The sequence below is a fragment of the Crocuta crocuta genome, unplaced genomic scaffold (assembly GCF_008692635.1).
Source record: "Crocuta crocuta isolate KB4526 unplaced genomic scaffold, BGI_CrCroc_1.0 scaffold340, whole genome shotgun sequence".
NCBI lineage: Eukaryota > Metazoa > Chordata > Mammalia > Carnivora > Hyaenidae > Crocuta > Crocuta crocuta.
Window position 1 is genome coordinate 2,910,243 of NW_027530642.1, and position 18,938 is coordinate 2,929,180.

Here is an 18,938-nt window from a genome sequence, read left to right on the forward strand (position 1 = left end):
CTAGGAAATAAACATTCGTATAGTACTATTAACTAAACTAAGTCTTTATTTGAATTTCACCATTTTTCCCTCTAATATCCTTTTTCTGTTCCAGAATCCAACCCAGTCTACCACCTTACAGAAAAGTACTGGTGAGCTCTTTTGTAGACTGTCTCTTGACTTGGATTTGTCTGATGTTTTGTCATGATTAGCCTGGGGTTATAGATCTGGGGGGAAATATCTTAAGGGGAAGTGCCCTTGTCATGTTATGTCAGGGATTTGAATATCATTGATGATGTTAACCTTGATCACCTGGTTAAGGTGATGTCTTCCAGGTTTCTCCTTTGTAAAGTTACTGTTTTCCCCTTCCTATGCTCAATTTCTTGGAAGCAAGTCAGTAAGGCCAGTCTGTAATCAATAGGATAGGATTTACATTCCACCTCCTGAGGGGCAGATTTCTACATACATTATTTGGAAGCCTTTTGAGAGGAAGAAAGAGGGCTTCTCTTTTCTCTCCTCATTTATTTATTTATTCAATAGTATATTGTGAGTTTGTGGATATTTATTTTTTTCTTTGAGTTTATAATTGTTTATTCTGTAGGTTTTCTTTTCAACATCTTGATAGTGTCTTTTGATACACAAAAGTTTTAAATTTTGTGTGTTCATTTTATAAAGTTTTTCATAGTAGTTAAAAATAGTGAGTATTCTCTAATTTGGCATTGCAGGATTCTACATTCTAATTTTATTGTACAAATACCCTATATCCTTACTTTGTCTGATAACCAATCAATAATTGAAAGAACTGTGCTAAATCTTCCACTATGACTATGGTTGTATCCTTCTGTAAGGATCCTCTTTATCACAATAATATTTTTTGAAAGTCTCCTTGTCTGATGTCATATGGCTGGAACACATTTTTTGGGATAGTATTTAACTGGTTTATCCTTTTCCATTTCTTTATCTTACTACTGTGTCATATTTTTAGGAGTGCTGTTTGTAAAAAGCATAGAGCTAGAATTACTTTTTATACCTAAACTGTATCTTTAAATTGGTGAGTTTTATACATTTACATTTATCGTGATAACTGACATATTTCAATGTATTTATACCACCTTATTTCATGTCCCTTTAATTGTTTTTTTTTTTTTTCATACTTCCTGCTGTTGAGGAATTGATTTCTCTGCTCACCATTGCTTCTTAGACTCTATACTTTTATTCTGGATCCTTCCTAAAGCATATTCTTTTGTTGTTTCAGAGGTTAGTGGGAAATTCTCTTACTACTTATTTGTCTAAAAATGAATTTATTTTGCTCTCACTTCTTGAAGATATTTTTCTATTATTGCTGTCATTTTAAATGCTCTTTTATAGGTAATCTAGCTTTTTTGTTTGGGTAATTTTTAGGTAATATCAGCTTTTTTGAAATTTCTCTCTGACTTTGGAGTTCTGTAATTTCACTACAATGATTCTTTAAAAAAAATTTTTTTTTAAAGATTTTATTTTATTTTTTTAAGATTTTATTTTTAAGTAATTTTTACCCCCAACATGGAGCTCAAATTCATGACCCTGGGATCAAGGGTCATGTGCTCCAACAACTGAGCCAGCTAGGTGCCCCTTAATACAATGGGTTTTTATCCCCCTAAGAGAGAGTGGGGGAGGAAGGGCAGAGGGAAAGAGAGAGAGAATCTTAAACAGACTCCATGGTGCAATGCCAAATAGGGCTCAATCCCATGATTGTGAGATCATGACCTGAGCCAAAATTAAGAGTTGGACATTTAATTGACTGAGCCACCCAGGTGCCCCACAATGGTTCCTAAGTGTGGATTTAATATCCCTTCTCATGATAGGGTAAGAATTGTGTGAATTTATGTCTTTTATCAAATCTGGGAAAACCCCAGTCATTTTAAAACATCTTCTGGAATTCCTGTCAGTATTGTTGGACATTTTCATTTTATTTTCCATGCCTTTTCTCTCTCATACTTTCTAACTCTTTACCTCTCTATGAAACATTATGGGCACTTCTGGTTCACTAATTCTTTCTTCAGTACATCTGATCTATCATTGATTTGTCCATGAACTTTTTTTTTTTTTTTCATTTTATTTGAGAGAGAGAGAGAGAGAGAAAATGAGCAAGGGAGAGGGCAGAGAGAGAGAATCTCAAGCAGACTCCACAGTCAGCATGGAGCCCAATGTGGGGCTTGATCTCAACTATGAGATCATGACCTGAACTGAAATCAGTAAGAAGCTCAACCACTGAGCCACCCAGGCACCCTTGTCCATTAACTTTTTAAAAGGAGGGATTGTTTTGGTAAAATCTAACACATGTATGGAAAAGGTGTATAAAACACAGACGTACAACTAAATATTCTAGAGTGAACACCTATGTAACAATCACCCAAATCTAGCAGCAGAAATTGCCCAGCTTTCCCCAGAAGCATTTTATATGTCCCTTTACAATCACCGCCCTCTCTTCTGTCCCAAGTTAACACCATCCTGACTTTTACATGAACACCTCCTTGCATCAGCAAACATACATGTTTGTATCTTCCTTTGCTTTTGCCATTTTGTTTCCAAGATGTATCCGCACTGTTACCTGTAGCTGCAGCTCACCTGTGTTCACTGCTGCCACATCTAATGTCTGCTTTCCCAACACTGTGGCTATTTTCAGTCCTTGCCACTTCCATATCACTGTGTGATTTCATTTATGTAAGGAACAAAACAGGCAAAAGCACGAATTTTATATGAACAAGCAAAGAATAGGATTTTATATGAAGGGCTTCCTAAGCCCCCAAATTACATGAAAGGTTAAATGGCCTGCTTTTTCAGGATCCAAATGTTACTTACTGTTGAATAAAGATGCAAAATACAGAATAATACATATAGTATGATCCCATTAAACAAAGACACATTTTTGTACCTGTGCATCTATGTACACATACATATTTACCAGTTCAAATAATTCTAGAATACTGCAAGGTCCAAACTGTCACCAGTGGTTACCTCTGCTATGTGGGAATGAAGCAGAATGCAGGTGACTCAGAAAGCCTGTCTGTGTGCGTAGGAGGAGCTATGTGGGTAAATCTTTTCACATTTTACTTATTTATTTATTTATTTATTTATTTATTTATTTAACAAGCATTCCTTTTTTCTTTTTCAACAACATCAGTGAAAGTCATACTGTCAGAAGAAGAGTGAGGATTCTCTTGGGAGCAGCAGGCTCCGCCAGGCTCCCGTCTGCTATAGCTGGTGGCGGTTGTCACCGTCCAAGACACAGCAGAGCCAGACACTTTAATGGTGGGTTTTCAGCTCATGCACATGTGCCTTTAAACAGCAGACCCCAAACTCAAGACAGCACATTAATGGCAAGCAAGTCTAATAGGCTGCGGCCCCTTGAGAATGTGTGGGCTTCAGTAAAAGTCCAGAACAAAATGCAGCCGCTGTCCCACGCACCCTGAGAATTAGCTGAATTTCTCACCTTCTCATCTCCCCAAGGGAGGGAGTCAGGGAAGAGGCAGAAGGAGGCAGGCGGGGAAGGAGGTAATTCAGGTCTAAAGGGAGCTCCATAGTGATCAGAAGCTTTCCTTCAGGCTTAAGCTTTACTGACCCCAGTGACCTCTTGCAGCCAGCTTCTCAAGTGCATCTGTGACAAGAGCCTCTCTTCCAGTCAAGAGCAGGGGCTGCATGAAATCTAATAATGACCAAGCGCTCCTTAGGTATGTGGCCATCCCTGCGCTCACAACAACCCTACACGGGGGTTTCAGGTCTTGCCCTAATGTTACAGATGGAGAGACAGGCCCACCAGTGAGAAAAGGCTCGTCCAAGTTCACGCAGCTAGCAGTAGCAGTCCATCAGGTCTGACTTCCCAGTCTGCACTTTTTACCTCTAATCCCTAAGGCAGGACACCATGCTTAGAGGATTCCAGAGTCAGTGGGCATTGGCCTGGCCAGCCAGTGCAGTGACAAGGGATGGCCCCTGGAATTAGACAGATTCACATTTTGGCTCGGTCCCTGAACAAGCCACTTCTTTTGAGCCTGGATATCCACATCTGTAAAGTGGGACAATACCTTTCCCCCGGGGTTGTACTGAAAAGAAGAAATAGGATATGTGAAGAATCTACTAGCAGCCCAAGCATAGAGACACCCGGTAAAGAGCAGCTACCAGCCTCATCGTCGCCATTGTCCTCCTCATCACTTGAACTAAGAGGCACTCCTTTCTCTCCTTTTCCTAATGAACTAGAGTACAGCCCTGAGCTACCCCTGCTGGAGACTAGAACACTATTCCCCTGAGGCTTGCTCAGGATGGTAAGTGGAAGGAGAAGAGAAAGAAGGAGTCCTTACAGGTGCCCCGCGTTGCCCGTCCTAGAAGGTGGCCAGAGGTGTGCCCCATCTTTCCATCCCCACAGCCACCTCCCTAGTCCAGACCTTGTTCTCTGCAGGCTTCCTGGCTCCCGGCCTCAGTCCTCTCCAATCTGTGTCCCACTTAGCAAGACCCATCACTCCCCAGCTTAAAATCCACCCCCATCTCCTTAGCAGAGTCCTCCCCACAGTGGCCCTCACCCTCTAACACAGCCCCCTCCTTTCTCCAGAACGCCTCCAGCCACGCACAAGCCCGCACTTCCACCTGCCGGTCCACTCGGCAGGAATGCTCTCCCCATCACTCCCTCTTCCTGTGATGGCTCTCACTCCTCCTCTGGGGTCCCCTCAAAGTCTCTGAGAAGCTGCCTGGAATCCCAGCCCGCACCCAGGGATAGGGACCCCCTCCTCTGCGTCACGGCACTTTGTTCCTCAGTTAGCGTGCTGTAGGGGAAGTAACATGATTTACTGCTTTACAGATCTGTCTTCCCGACTGTCCTCTCTTCCCCTAGGCCGTGGCCTGGGCTTATTCGCCACATGCTCTCCCTGAGGCTGCAGGGCGTCTAGCTCACAGTAGGCACTTAGCAAATGTTTAGAACATGAATACAGGCTGACTGCAACTCAATAAAAGGAAAAGCTTTCTAATGATCAGAGTTATCCACAGGTAAATGGGCTGCTAGCAAGCTCCCTGTCGTTGGGGGAGTGTAAGCTGGAGTCACCAGCAGGGAGGGGTGGTGTCATGGATGTGAATTCATTGGTGGCCTGGATTCCTAAAGACACAAACCACGGACAAGCTTCGCTGGAATCCCCTGCGAGTGTTAGTTACTAATAGAGATTCCCCAACTCGGGACTTTGTGATGCTGCAAGGCTGCGGCAGGCTAGAAATCTGCATTCAAAACATCATCCCCAGGAAACTTTGAAACGCAGTAGTTTGGGGACTAATGAACCTTGTGGCCTTTGAGGCCATTTGTAGTAAGGTTTCGTGTGTGAAGACCCTTAGTAAACTGTGAAGCGCTGTCCAGAAGTCTTGGCTCCAAGATGTCACCCGAACACCAAGCTAGGGGAATTGAATATTCAGGCTGGGGCTACAGCTCCTCGGATTCAGGGAGGTTGCGGACCCAGCCCTGGGCCACTCTGTTGAAGCTGGGTCTGAGACGGAGGAGTTCCAAGCCACTGATGAGCTCCGGGACGAAGGGGGTGCCTGCCCTGGGAACCGTCTCCCCAATCAGGGGTCCTCCAAAGGGCACCGGGGTCCTGGGGAGAGAAGAGCAGCAGAAGAGGCGGGCTGTGTGGGGGAGGGACAGCAGAGCACTGACATGCGGGTCACCCTGTGGGGCCCCCTCCCTGCCTCCCTCTGGGCCTCAGTTTCCCCACCTATACAAGAAGGCTTTGTACTATCTTTAACAGGTTTCACTGGCCCTGCCCATTCCCCAGTCTGCTTCTAGTGGGGATGGCTTTTTGCATAGGAATGGAATTTTCAAACCTAGAATTGGCTTGTCCCAGACAAAAATCTGGGTTCCCCTTAAGTAAGCTCCAGAAGCCAGAAGAGCTGGAATGGGGTTTTTCCTTTCTCTGCTCTTATCCCCTTAGGACAAGGGAGAATTAGAGAGGGAAGAGAGGGTTAGAAAAAAGCACTGAGAGAAAAAGCACCGGGTAGCTCCATTGGTTAAGCAACTGACTTTTGATTTCAGCTCAGGTCATGATTTTCTGGTTCGTGAGTTCAAGCTCCATTTTGGACTCCACACTGCCAGTGCAGAGCCTGCTTGGAATTCTCTCTCTCTCTCTCTCTCTCTCTCTTTTTGTGCATAGGCATTCTCTCTCTCAAAATAGATAAACTTTATAAAAAGAGCACTGAGGATCAGGAAATGCAAATTATAAAAGAGACACGCCATTTGTCACCCATAAGACTAAGAAATAATTTGATAATGGGGCAAAGTTTCCCTCAGATACTGCTGATTGGAGGGTAAACTGGTGCTGCTACCTTGGAGGACAATTTGGCAGGATCTTTTTAACCTAAAAATGTGCAATTGCACTGGTAAGCATACAGCTTAGGTAAGCACACGCACAGACAAACGATACAAGCAGTGATTGGTGACAAACCAGAAACAGCCCCTACATCCATGGGCAGAGAAATGGACAAGACATGTGTTGTCTATTCACATGGGGGAATACCATACAGCAGCTTAAAAGGCATGAAAAGATCTGTATGTATTATGTAGGATAGATTCCAAAAGCACACTGTTGAGTCAAAAAGGCAAGCAAGTTACACAGTGAAATACTAAGTATCAAAATGCACACTAAACTTAAAACCATGCCTTCCCCTATAGGAAGGTAGCTGCTGGTAGAAAATGATCTGAGGGGCGCCTGGGCGGCTTAGTCGGTTAAGCGTCCGGCTTTCACTTAGGTCATGATCTCGCGGTTCGTGGGTTCGAGCCCCACGTCGGGCTCTGTGCTGACTGCCAGCTCAGAGCCTGGAGCCTATTTCAGAGTCTGTATCTCCCTCTCTCTCTGACCCTCCCCTGCTGGCGCTGCCTCTCTCTCTCTCTCCTAGAAATTAAAAATTAAAAAAAAATATTTAAAAGAAAAGAAAAGAAAAGAAAATGATCTGAAAACATAGACACCAACCTGACAACGGTGTTCTATTTGGGAAGGGAGCTGGGACTGGAGGACGGTGAACAAAGGGACCTCTATTTGTAGTGTGTGTGTGTGTGTGTGTGTGTGTGTGTGTGTGTGTGAGAGAATAGAAGCATGTTATTTTTAAACTGTTCATTTTAAGAAAATTTAAAAAGCATTGCTCGTGTAGTGTTTTCCTCGAAGCCTGGGACCAATGGGGGAGTGCTTGCCCTTGGGGTAGGAAGGCGGGCCTCGGGCCAGGGCCTGGGTTCCAGCCAGTATAGCGTCTCTGCTCGGACCACCCCGGCCGTGGCGGCAGCAGCCAGGCCCCGTGGGAACAGGCTGGGCAGCGTCCAGGCTGCAAAGGCCTCACGATTCGGCTCTTGACTGGAAGCCCAGAGCCCTGGATCTGGAGCGCAGCTTGGCCACCGGCACTGCTGTTCCCCGCTTCTCAGGCTCGGTTGGCCCTTCTGTCTCAGACGGGGCCTGGGCTCGGGGCCCCCGCTGATGGGAATGTGCTCCAGCCTGTCCGGGCTGCAGCGTGAGATGGATGGGGCTAGACTCGAGCTGGCCAGCCTGGAAGCCAGCGCCTGGGACTCAGTGTCTGCTGATGGTTTTAAATAGCTGGGCGGGCAGGAGCTGAGGGCCCCCGGAGGAGGGAGAGCACAGCCTCGCCTGGCAGGAGCCCCAGAACATCTGCCAACGGCTTGTGGCTTGCACGGCGCCCGTTGGGCACGGTTCTTCCTGCAGGGGCCCTCCTGGCCATCAGCTGTTTGAGGGCAGTCACCTCCCTTCTGAGCGGTTTCTTCTCTGTGCGGGTCACCCCCCGTGGTCAGATGGGTCTCTGAATGTGGTCTGAGCATGTGCCAGAAGAGCTGGACCACGGCCTCCTCCGGCAGACCCTCCCCTTTCTCACTCAATGCAGCCGAAGCCAGAGGAGCATTTTTCAGAAATAGCATCAGACTGAGGAAGCCAACTGCAGTTGAAATGCCTCCACCAGTGCCAGGCTCCTGTCTTGACGCCTATGATTTGTCTTTGGGCCCCTGGGGCAGAACACTAAATTTATCCCTTTCAGTTCTTCCTAGTAGCTTTTCCAACCACTATTTCAGCCTGTAACTACTCCTAATACCAATACTAATACTAATAGCTACTGTTCATTGACAGCTTACTCCTTGCTAGAAACTTTGCCTATGGCTTCTCATGCCCGCCACACAACAAACTTATGAAGAGCTACTGTAATGATACAAATGGGGAACCAGAGGCTCCGGGAAGTTAAGTCACTTGCCCCAGGTCACACAGCTAAGCAAGGAGTCTGCATGTAAGCCCGCGTGGAGCCCCATGCTCTAAACAGTACAAGCCAGTCTTCTATAGCTCTCACCTCTGCTGTCCAACGTTTCACTGCCAGCCCCCACTTTGATAGCCTCAACGCCATTCCTAGACCTCTTCCAGACCGTTGATGGACATGAGGAAAAGGCTGAGCTGATCTAGGAGAAGTGAGATCCTGGGCCCCCACCGAGGGAGGATGTCCGTCGAAGGGGTGGCACCAGGCGTGAGAGGAACATGACACTGGGCTCTGGAGTCGGACTAACCCAGACTCGGGTTCCAGCCCTGCACGGCTCCCTTGCCTCGTGCCTGCAGGCAGGTTGTTAATGTTCCCGAGTGGGAATCTTCACTGGCAGGAGAGGAAACACTGAAGCCCGTCCCCGCCCTGCTGTGCGGAGAAACCAAGATGTGTGTGACATTCATTCACCCATTCGTCCCCTGTGCATTTATTCAGGACCTACTATGTGCCGAGGCAAGAGTTTTACTGAGTTCCAGCAAGAGCTCAGTCAACGTGTGAGTGTTCAGATGGAGCTTGGCATGTCCAAGGGCTTGGGAAGTGCAGCCACTACTGTGTTGTGACAGGCACCTGCACACCCTAGGGACCTCTCCCCCAGCTGCCCCCCCCCCTTACTTGTTGAAATTTCGATACTCGGCAAGGCTGGGGGTATGACTTCTGCCGTCGCTCTGGTAGTCCCGGTAGCCGATGAACTCCTGCCAAGGACAGCGGTAGCCCTTGGGGATGGCCGTGTGGTTGAACTTCTCTGGTGGGACGCCCTTCAGTGGCTGGGCATAGCCTGGATATGGAGCAGGGCTCATGGGAGGCAGGCAGGAGGGGCACCCGGGTGCTCTTTTCCCTCTGCCCCCACTCCCGCCCACACCGCAGATATGGTTGGCGGAGGGAAGCGGGAGCTGGGAGAGAGGAGTCGGGGAGGGAGGCATAATGCCAAAGTTGCTCCAGCAAAGGGGACGGATCCTTCCCCATCCCTGGAAGCAAGGAGGACCGGGGTGAGGGCGTCTGGAGTTGACGCGTAGACTCTGGCTGGCTTTGTGACCTTGGGGATACTGCTGCGCCTCTCTGGGCTTGTATTAGGTCTGTGGAAGGGCATGGGGGTTGGGGAGGTGGACTAGGCAGCTCTCTGGGCGCTGTCCCTGCCCCACGGTGGAGCACTGCCATGCCCTGGCCCCCCAGCTCTGGTTCCAGGACCCGGAGAGGAACTCACCTGGCGCCAGGGCGCTGGGGCTGCTGGCACGCTCTGCGGGGAAGGCTGAGGACTGGGCGTCCTGGGGGCCCCCAGGCGAGGCTTGGAAGATGTGGAGCTCGGAGCTGTAGTTCTGCCCCTCAGGGCCGTTGGCAACCTGTGCACAGGGGCGGGCGCTCAGAGACCGCAGGCTGGCCCAAGCTGCCTGGCTCCTTCCCCCGGGCTCCCCCTTTTACTGGGGCTCCCTCCATGCTCACCTTCCCCTGGGCATGAAGGGGGCCAGCCTCGGCTGCTCCTGTCGTCCCTGTCACCTTCCCCGTGGTGCTTCCATCCACCATCTGTGGGGACAAACAGACCACAGGGAGGCTCAGTGGGGCAAGGAGCCAGGGTTCTCCCAACACCAAAAAAGGGACGGGTGCCTAATCTTAGTGCACCCTGGGATGTGGGGCGGGGGGATGAGTTAGTGTAGAACGCTAAACTCAGTGACTGGAACAGAGAGATGGGCTCTATATGTTAGTTGCTATTCTAATATTGACCCTGGGCAGATAACCTTCTTGAGTCTGTTTCCTTATCTGTGAGATGGGAGTAGTATTGTTAATATCAAGCTAACAAGGCCCTGTGAGCATTAAATGAGATGATACATATGAAGTGCATGACTAGCACTGTCTTAGGCATCGCGAAGGTAGGCATTTTGTCATCTTTACTATTGTGCATCCTGCTACATTGTCCCCTCTTCGTCACCCCTTGTCTAGTCCAGGTGGAGTATGACTGGAATGGCCCTGAGTAACTGAAAAAAGCCTGCTGACTTTTGAAGCCTGAGGATAAGCCATTCTTGTCTCATCCAGCAGACTGTTTTCTGGCCTTTTCCTTCTTCCAGAGGCAGGAAGAGAAAGAGTTCTGTGTTCTCTCAAGTCTAATCTAAATCCTGCTCACTGCAAAGTCAGCCCAGAGCACTTTGTGTAGGAGCCAGAGTGCCCTCCTCACCCCAACGCCCGCCCCTGCGCATTCCGCTTTATGGTTTGCACCAGGAGAGAGATGTCTAAAGAGAGAACGCTTTTCTAGGATCACACAGCAAGTCAGGGGCTCAATCTGATGGGACCGTCACTCCCCAGGGACCAGAGGTCTTCATCTGATTCGGCTTTGGGCTAACCCCTGGCCCTCTGGGCCTCAGTTCCCCTGTAAGCACAGTGAGGACTAACTTACCGCCCTCGGGCTGGCAGCAAACTCAAAAGTGAATCTCTGTACCCGGCGCTGTCGCTTCTGGAAGAGGAGGGACCCTCTGTTGTTGCGCAGCGAGAGCTCCTCCATCATCAGGTCCTGGGGCACGCTCAGCTTCTTCCCCAGGTCCAGCAGAGGGACTGCCCAGAGAGGTCAGAGACAGCTCGTGCCACCAGACCCTCGGGGCCCTCAGGGCTGCCCGCCTCTAAGGTGGCCTGTTCTGAGCACAAGCACGTGCCACTACCATCCCCGGGGAATCTTTGCCCACCTGGTGGGCAGGAAGTGACACCTCAGAGTTTAATCTGCATGTGTTTACACTCAGTGAAATGGGGTTCTTTCAGATGTTCCTTAGCCATTTGTAGTTTTTCCATGAATTTCCTCCACAGTTCGTTGCTCACAGTGGTGGGAGCCATGAGAAATGGTCAGATTCTTGATACTGTCTAATGGTAAGCCATGGGTGTCAGCTGTGTGTGTGTGTGTAGCGGGGGGGGGGGGGGGGGGGGGTTCTAGGAGAGGGAACGGTAAGTGCAAAGGCCCTGNAGGAGCCGCCACTCACTGAGATGGGGAGGGCAGGAAGAGGGTGAGCAGGGGAAAGATCAGGAGTTCAAGGTGAGATGTCTGTTCTTTCCGTTTTAAAATAGACTTTTATTATTATAAAAATAGCATATATGTGCATTGAAGAAAGTTAGGAAAGAGAAAAATACCATTTCTATCACCTGGAGATTTCCACTTTTAACACCTTCGTGTATACCCATTCACATCTTTTTAAAACACTATCTATTCATGTGAGATTTCCAGCCAAAATGAAGTCATAGTTATACAAGCTTTGTGATGTGCTTTTATCAGTTACAGATCTCCAGCTGTGTACACATGAAAAGACGCTCACCATCACTCATCATCAAAGACACATCAAAACCGTAATGAGATACCACCTCACACCTGTCAGAATGGCTAAAATGAACAACTCAAGAAACAACAGATGTTGGCGAGGATGTGGAGAAAGGAGAATCCTTTTGCACTGCTGGTGGGAATGCAAACTTGTGCAGCCACTCTGGAAAACAGTGTATGGAGGCTCCTCAAAAAATTAAAAATAGAACTACTCTACGACCCAGCAATTGCACTACTAGGCATTTATCCAAAGGATAAGAAAATGCTGACTCAAAGGGGCACATGCACACCCAATGTTTACAGCAGCACTATCAACAATAGCCAAATTATTGAAGGAGCCCGAATGTCCATCAATGGATACATTGATATGTGATTATATATACACAATGGAATACTACTCAGTGATGAAAAAGAATAAAATCTTGCCATTTACAACAATATGGATGGAACTAGAATGTATTATGCTAAGCAAAATAGGTCAGTCTGAGAAAGATAAATATCATGATTTCACTCATATGTGGAATTTAAGAAACACAACAGGCGAACATAGGGGAAGGGAAGGAAAAATAAGATAAAAACAGAGAGGGAGGCAAACCATAAGAGACCCTTCAATACGGAGAACAAACTGAAGGTTGTGGGAGGGGTGGAGGGCGGGGGAAGGGTTAAATGGGGGATGGCCATTAAGGAAGGCACTTGGTGGGATGAGCACTGGGTGTTGTAAGTGATTAATCACTGGGTTCTACTCCTGAAACCCAACACTACACTATATGTTGAGTAACTTGAATTTAATAATAATAAAAGAGATCTCCACCTGTGCAAGTGAACACAGTTTTGTTTTATACAATCCCCAATCCATATTCAAATCCCCTTAATTGCCTGCAGAACTGGGCATATAAGGTTTGAAGAACCTTGAAGACACCCAAGTGGAGAAGCCGAGGAGGGCACCAGACATGTGAGCCTAGTGCTCATGGGACAAACTGACCTGAGATAAAAATGGGGGCATCGTGGGCCTACAAATGGTATTTGCTGTTGCTGTTGTTGTTGTTGTTTGATGAAGACTATTACATTTACTTCTTTCTCAAGGTTAGGACTAGTTGTTACAGCCATGTAGAGGGTTTCCAGGCTATTCTTAGTTTCAGAGCCTGTCTACATTCTTTAAAAGAATTTTTTTTAACATTTATTCATTTTTGAGAGAGAGAGACAGAGCGTGAGCAGAGAGAGAGGGAGACACAGAATCCGAAGCAGGCTCCAGGCTCTGAGCTGTCAGCACAGGATCCAATGCGGGGACTGAACTCCCTGACCATGAGATCATGACCTGAGCCAAAGTCGGATGCTTAACTGACTGAGCCACCCAGGCGCCCCAAGACCATCCGTAGTCTTTGTGTTTTCCCTGCTGCCAAAACACACATTGTTACACATTTCCCAACAAGGGAAGGCTTTTGGAGGGAAGGAGTGGCAGAGAGGTGAAGACATGGGATATGGATGGACAGAATGACCAGAGTTGTCTATCTCTAAAATCGGATACACGGAGGTCCGTGTCCCAGCTCTATAAACGGTATTTCAAGCCGGAAGGCTGGATGAGATCACTGGGGATGGGAGAATGGGTAAAAAGATCCCAAGCCTGAGCTCCAGGCCTCTAGCATTCAGACCGGGGAGGTGAGGAAGCAACCGTGGAGGCTGGGAAGGGGACCCCTGGGGAGCAGGAGGGAATCTAGAGTGTGGTGCCCTGGGAACCAAGTGATGAAAGTTCTTTGGGGAAGATGGGTTGATCACAGAGCCAAATGCTCTGCCTCAGTGAGGAAGAGGAAGGCTAATTACTGGACATGCTCTTTATTACCATGGGGTGGCTGGTCATCCTCACAAGAGTAGTTTCTATGGAGCATTTGGGTGTGAAACCCTTATTGGAAAGTGTTAAGAGCAAATGGACAGAGGAACATTTTAGCCACACCACGAAGAAGCAATGAACCAAATCTGGGATGTGAGACATTTTATGGGGCAGCTGGCCTGGGTTCTTCAAAGAAGTGAATGACGTGGAAAAAAAGACAGCACCAGGAGGTTGCGGGGTGGGGGAGGCAGGGTGTAGATGAAAAGAAGTTTAAGAGGCTGGCTACCAAATAAACAGTAGTCCTTTGGATCCTCATTAAAACAAACTAGAAAATTGGAGAAAGTTGACAGTGGCACTGGTTATTAGGTAGGATTAAACCAAAGTTGCTAATTTTGTTCAGGGTGCTAACACCTTTGTGGCATGTAAGGAAATGTCCTTTTTATTTTATGTATGTATGTATGTATTTATTTATTTTTTTGTTTGTTTGTTTGTTTCAGAGAGCATGAGTGAGGGAGGGGGGCAAGAGAGAGAGAGAGAGAGAGAGAGAGAGAATCCTAAGCAGGCTCCACACTCAGCATGGAGCCTGATGTGGGGCTCAATCGCACCAGCCTGGGATCATGACCTGAGCTGAAATCAAGAGTCAGATGCTCAACTAAGACACCCAGGCCCCCCTCTTTTTGTTACTTTGGATGCATCCTGAAGTATTGAGGAGTGAAATGACATGCTCTTTGGGTTCTGCTTTGGAATCCAGGAATGAAAGGAGGGCCATGGGGATTTGTGCTCTCTATTTTTGTGTGTTAGGAAATGAACTTAATAAAATGTTAAAGAGAACGAGCGAGGAGGGGAGAAAGTATAGACAATGACATTGAGGAGTTGTGCTCTCCAGGACCTGAGGCATCTGTAGAATCAAGAGATGTTTCTTTTTAAGAGGGAGAAGTAAAAGCATTTTTTTGGCTGATGGGAAATTTTGACAATGCAATAGAGAAAGGGCAGAAAGACTAGAAGAATGTCCTTGGGCAGGAGAGAGGGGCAGGGAGCGTGCCTGGTGCCCAACTGGACGGATTAGCTTCAGACATGTGCAGGGAGATGTCAGCCACCACGTGGGGAAGAAAAACAGAGAACGCCAAACAGAGGTTCCCTTCTGGTTACTTAATTCTCAGTGCGATAGGAAGCAAGGGCATCCACTGGGAACAGGGACAGGGGAGGGGGCATTGGGAGTTTGGGGACAGGGGTTGCCAACGTTGTCTAAAGAGAACAGTATGGGATGGAGACATGGGCGTGGCCGCCAGGCAGCAGCGAGGGCCAGGCAGGTGCTGTGATTCATTCCACTCAATGGGATCCAAACAGCCTTTTTAAAAAAGGAGGCTGATGATTTTTTTCATTCTTTTCACAAATAAAGACAGAGCATCTTTTACATGTTAGGAACAGAAAGAGATCCATTGTAGGTTAAGAGGAGGGAGAAAAGTAAGTTTCAGAAGAATCTGTATTCTAGGATTGCACTCATATTTTAAAAAATAAGTACTAGAGCTTCTCCCCCCTCCCTCGCTGTGAAGATGGCGCTCTCCAGGGTGTGCTGNGATGTTTACGCGTGTATTGAAAAATCTGAATGGGGACATGCCAAATAGTAGTAGTGACTACGTATAGGACATAGGAGGTGGGGGTCTGGAAATTGCACTAATTTTTAACAAGAAAAGGTACTGCATACTTAAAAGCATGAAAGACTACTTATACCAAAATATAGAATAAAGAGTCCCCTGGCATCATACTGTCAAATACTAACTGAATGAATTAAAAAAAAAAAAAGTTATTGATAAAATCTATTTAATGAAACAGTTCTATTTCTAGGCTTTCACTCTTTGGGAAAAAAGTCAAATAAGCATGTCCGAAGTTGTACATACAAGAATGTTTAGTGCAGTGAGGGCCCAGATTGTGAAACCGGGCATCAGTGTTGTGGCGGGGCTGCCCAGATGCCCTTCATCAGGGGCTCTGAGTCACAACCGGCCCCTTCCGCAGAGAGCTGCCCGGCTGAGCCGAGGTACTCATGGCTCCCTTTTTTTTTTTTTTAATTTTAATGTTTTTTTTATTTATTTCTAGGAGAGAGAGAGAGAGAGAGAGAGAGCGTGAGCAGGGGAGGGTCAGAGAGAGAGGGAGTCACAGACTGAAGCAGGCTCCAGGCTCTGAGCTGGCAGTCAGCACAGAGCCCGACGCGGGGCTCGAACCCACAAACCGCGAGATCATGACCTAAGCGAAAGTCGGACGCTTAACCGACTAAGCCACCCAGGCGCCCCATGGTACTCATGGCTCCCTTGCTGAAGGCAGGGTGAATTCCGTGGAGCCCTTATGCCAGGAGCCCCCACAAGGTCAGACTGAGCCTGGGCTAAGGATGAGCCCGTGTCCTTGCTTAGCAATTTCCCCCACCCTATCCCGCTCCTACATTGCCCTCTTCCTGAGAGTCCAACCTCAGTAAGTCACTTGTGCAAGAATCCTCAACTCTGTTCCTAGGGGTCCAACCTGAGAGGAGCCTTCATGACTGCCAGTAAGGTGTGTGCATATCAATATACTTAATATATTACATGCTGGGGGAACAAGGGAAGGGGACAGAGAGAGAAATCATAGCAGGAGGGAAAGGAGTCTGTAGTATGCTGCTAGTGGTGGAAAAGAAAAGCAAGCTGGAGAACCCACATGTATATGTGTTTATATAAATATGTTTATATATGAACAGAAGATGGCTTTACACAATTATGTTAACAGTGGTTATCTCCAGATGGTTCCATTATGAGGAACTTTCACTTTCAAAGTCATTCATGTCTGTTTTGTCTGAATATCTTATAAAATGGATGTATTATTTGTACAACCGTGTAGTCAAGAAGTAGGCTCTGGAGACCAAGAGATCTGGCGTCAAATCTCAGCTCTACGGAGCACTATGTATGTGACCCCCTAGTTTCTCTGAACCTCGGTTTTCTCATCTGCAAAATGGGGACAATAATATCTACTTATAGAGTCATTGCTTCTGTTTATAACACAGAGCATAAAAGCTCTTAGCACAGGATCTGATGCAGAGTAAGTACATAATAATGGCAGGTGCTTTTATTATTATTACCTGACAGTGGCTGTCTTCTGATGGTGAGATGATGGGATTGTATTTTTTCTTTCTACTTTAGTTTCAGAATTGTCTTGAGTTTAATACCCTGGCAATAGTCAACAATGTATATATTTCCAGTCTGGCATAAATGTCCACATTTGGGTGTCCACAACTAATTACTTAGACAAAGGAAAAGATAATGCATTGCCTGGTTCTTCTAGTTAGAGTACCAATACCTCACAAAGTTGGCATATTTTAGCACCCAAAATCATGAAATTAAAAAAAAAAAAAAACGACGCCAACAAAAGGAGGCAAGGACACACAAAATAGGTTAGGACCACTCACATATAAAGTCATACAACATGATTAGAGGCGCCTGGGTGGCTCAGTTAATTAAGCACCTGACTTTGGCTCAGGTCATGATCTCACGGTTCGTGAGTTTGAGCCCCACGTCGGGCTCTGTGCTGACAGCTCAGAGTCTGGAGCCTGTTTCAGATTCTATGTCTCTGCCCCTCCCCTGCTCGCACTCTGTCTCTCTCTCTCAAAAATAAAGCGTTTTTTTAAAAAGTCATACAACCTAATTAAATGCTTCTTAGAATGCTGCATGGGGCAAAACCGCAGTGGCGTCCATAGAGGAGGGTCTATCGGACTCAGTTCACTGTCCACGTGTGCCAGGCTCACCTGGACACTTGCCTAAAAGGTGAATGTGTGCCCCCCGCCCACTCCCCCCGGCCCACTGAACCGGAATCCCTGGGGGTAGGTGCTGGGAATCTGCATTTTGAGCCAACACTGCCACTTCACCCTCATTCACACTAAAGCACGAGAGCTCTGACTTAATTGAATTCTGTAAAATACTTGAAATGCCCTGACTTAGGCCAAATTCACAGACTTCAGAATTACGCAGAGAGTTCCAGAAGAGGTCTTATATGGTGACAAACATTGGTTTTAGATGATGTATTCGTTGGGTGAGCTGGCTTATAAGTGAAATGGGGAGCCTGCTCCGGCCAGTCTGCCTCACTCGCCTGCCACCTTGTCTCTTGCCACTGGGGCTTGTGAGACCCACAGTTACAGGAGGCAAGGGCAAGTGTATGGGGAGCTTGGGGCCATGGGTGGGCTGGATCTGGGGGCAGAGCCCTCAGTGCTCGCTTTGGGGCTGAGGTAAGGACATAGTTGGGCCCAGGGCCCAGTCTAGGGCATTGAATCTCAGCTCCTGGGTGTGTGGGTGTCAGGGCAAGGCCCCTCCCAATGCTTCGGGAAACTTCCCAGCCCAAGTGGCAGATTCCACAGGCACTCCCTCAGGGCTGGCCTCGAACTCACACCTGTTTGCCCAGGCCTCAGGCCAACAGGCCTGCATGGTTGCACTTTGGGACCAGGATAGGATGGGGTCTGAGGAACGCACAAGGGCTAGGTCCACCTTACCTGGTCCAGTGAGGTCCCCCATGGCAGCCATCGCTGGCCCCTTCTGCTCCTTAGGGATCATCCTGTGGAAAAGAGATGCCTGCAAATGGGCCAGCCCTCCTCCATTCTTCCCCAGACCTCCTCTCAGGCCCTGGTCCACCCAGCCTCAGCCCTGACCTGCCGTGGTCCACCCTAGTCTCAAAAAAGGGCTGTCTGAGCCAGAAAGGGCTTTGGGGTCTCTGGGTACAGAGGAGGAGACTGAGGTCCAGGGGAGGTAGGGGAGGCATTAGAAGCCTCACAATTGGCTTCATATGTTGCCAGGGAGGCCCTCTTTCTTCAGGGGTGATCTCTGGGACCTGAGGGGTCGGGAGGTGGGGGTCTCAGATGGCTGTCATCCACTCAGATGAGCTCTAATCAGAGGCTGAAAGAGGATGGAGGTTTAAGTCAGGGAGAGGGGGGTATGGATGGGTTGTGAGGCTGGGGCTCCACTGAGGTCTACACAGCTGGCTCTGTCCTTTTATCCCCAGTACTTGGCTCTGAGGCTTGAGGGCACAGGCTGGCCCGAGGAAGCCAAGAGCCCCATCGCCCCCCATCCCCCATGTCCCATCTCTCGCCTTCCTCCTCCACCTCCCTCATTTGTGTCTCACAGGACTTTCCAGGGATCTTGGAGGAGATTTATAGACAAAATGAGCCCTAGAGCCCCAGAGAACCCCTGCTCCATGTCCAGATTCCCCAATTTGCCCCCAGGCAGAGCCCTTGTGCCCCCTGACAGACCACCCACCCCTGTGTTTTGCTTCCAGGATTTTCTATACTCCTTCCCTTAGAAACCAGTCTGCCTCTATCTATACCCCACATCCACACGTGACCCCTGGTCGGTGGGCACTGAACTGGGCAACCTGGACTCTAATCCCTACCCCTGACTTCCTCTCTAACTGTAAGCAGGTAGCTCTCCAACTCTGTGCCTCAGTTCCTCTTATGTGCCCTTATTACATAAGGAGGTTGGGCTAGATCATGGGATGCCAGATAGGCTTCAGGGCCCCACCCCCACACCCCCCCACCACCCC

General features: G+C 48.0%; 1 protein-coding gene across 1 annotated transcript; it reads right to left on the reverse strand.

Annotated features, from left to right (window-relative positions):
• Positions 1-5,413: 5,413 nt before the first annotated feature.
• On the reverse strand, positions 5,414-17,956 carry MYOZ3 (myozenin 3). Its single transcript, XM_077769065.1, has 6 exons — positions 17,896-17,956; positions 10,667-10,821; positions 9,733-9,801; positions 9,485-9,620; positions 8,896-9,058; positions 5,414-5,582 (listed from the first exon to the last, which is right to left on the reverse strand). The coding sequence occupies exons 1-6, from the start codon at positions 17,954-17,956 to the stop codon at positions 5,414-5,416; spliced, it is 753 nt and encodes a 250-aa protein (XP_077625191.1).
• Positions 17,957-18,938: the final 982 nt, after the last annotated feature.

Bases quoted from the DNA above. Each gene is read 5' to 3' on its own strand.
- MYOZ3 (XM_077769065.1), bottom strand. From the start codon at position 17,956: ATGATCCCTAAGGAGCAGAAGGGGCCAGCGATGGCTGCCATGGGGGAC. The intron at 10,822-17,895 runs GTAAGGTGGACC...CTCTCTGGGCAG, and splicing joins GGGGGACCTCACTGGACCAG to TCCCTCTGCTGGACCTGGGG. The intron at 5,583-8,895 runs GTAAGGGGGGGG...TTCTCTCCCCAG, and splicing joins GAGTATCGAAATTTCAACAA to GACCCCGGTGCCCTTTGGAG.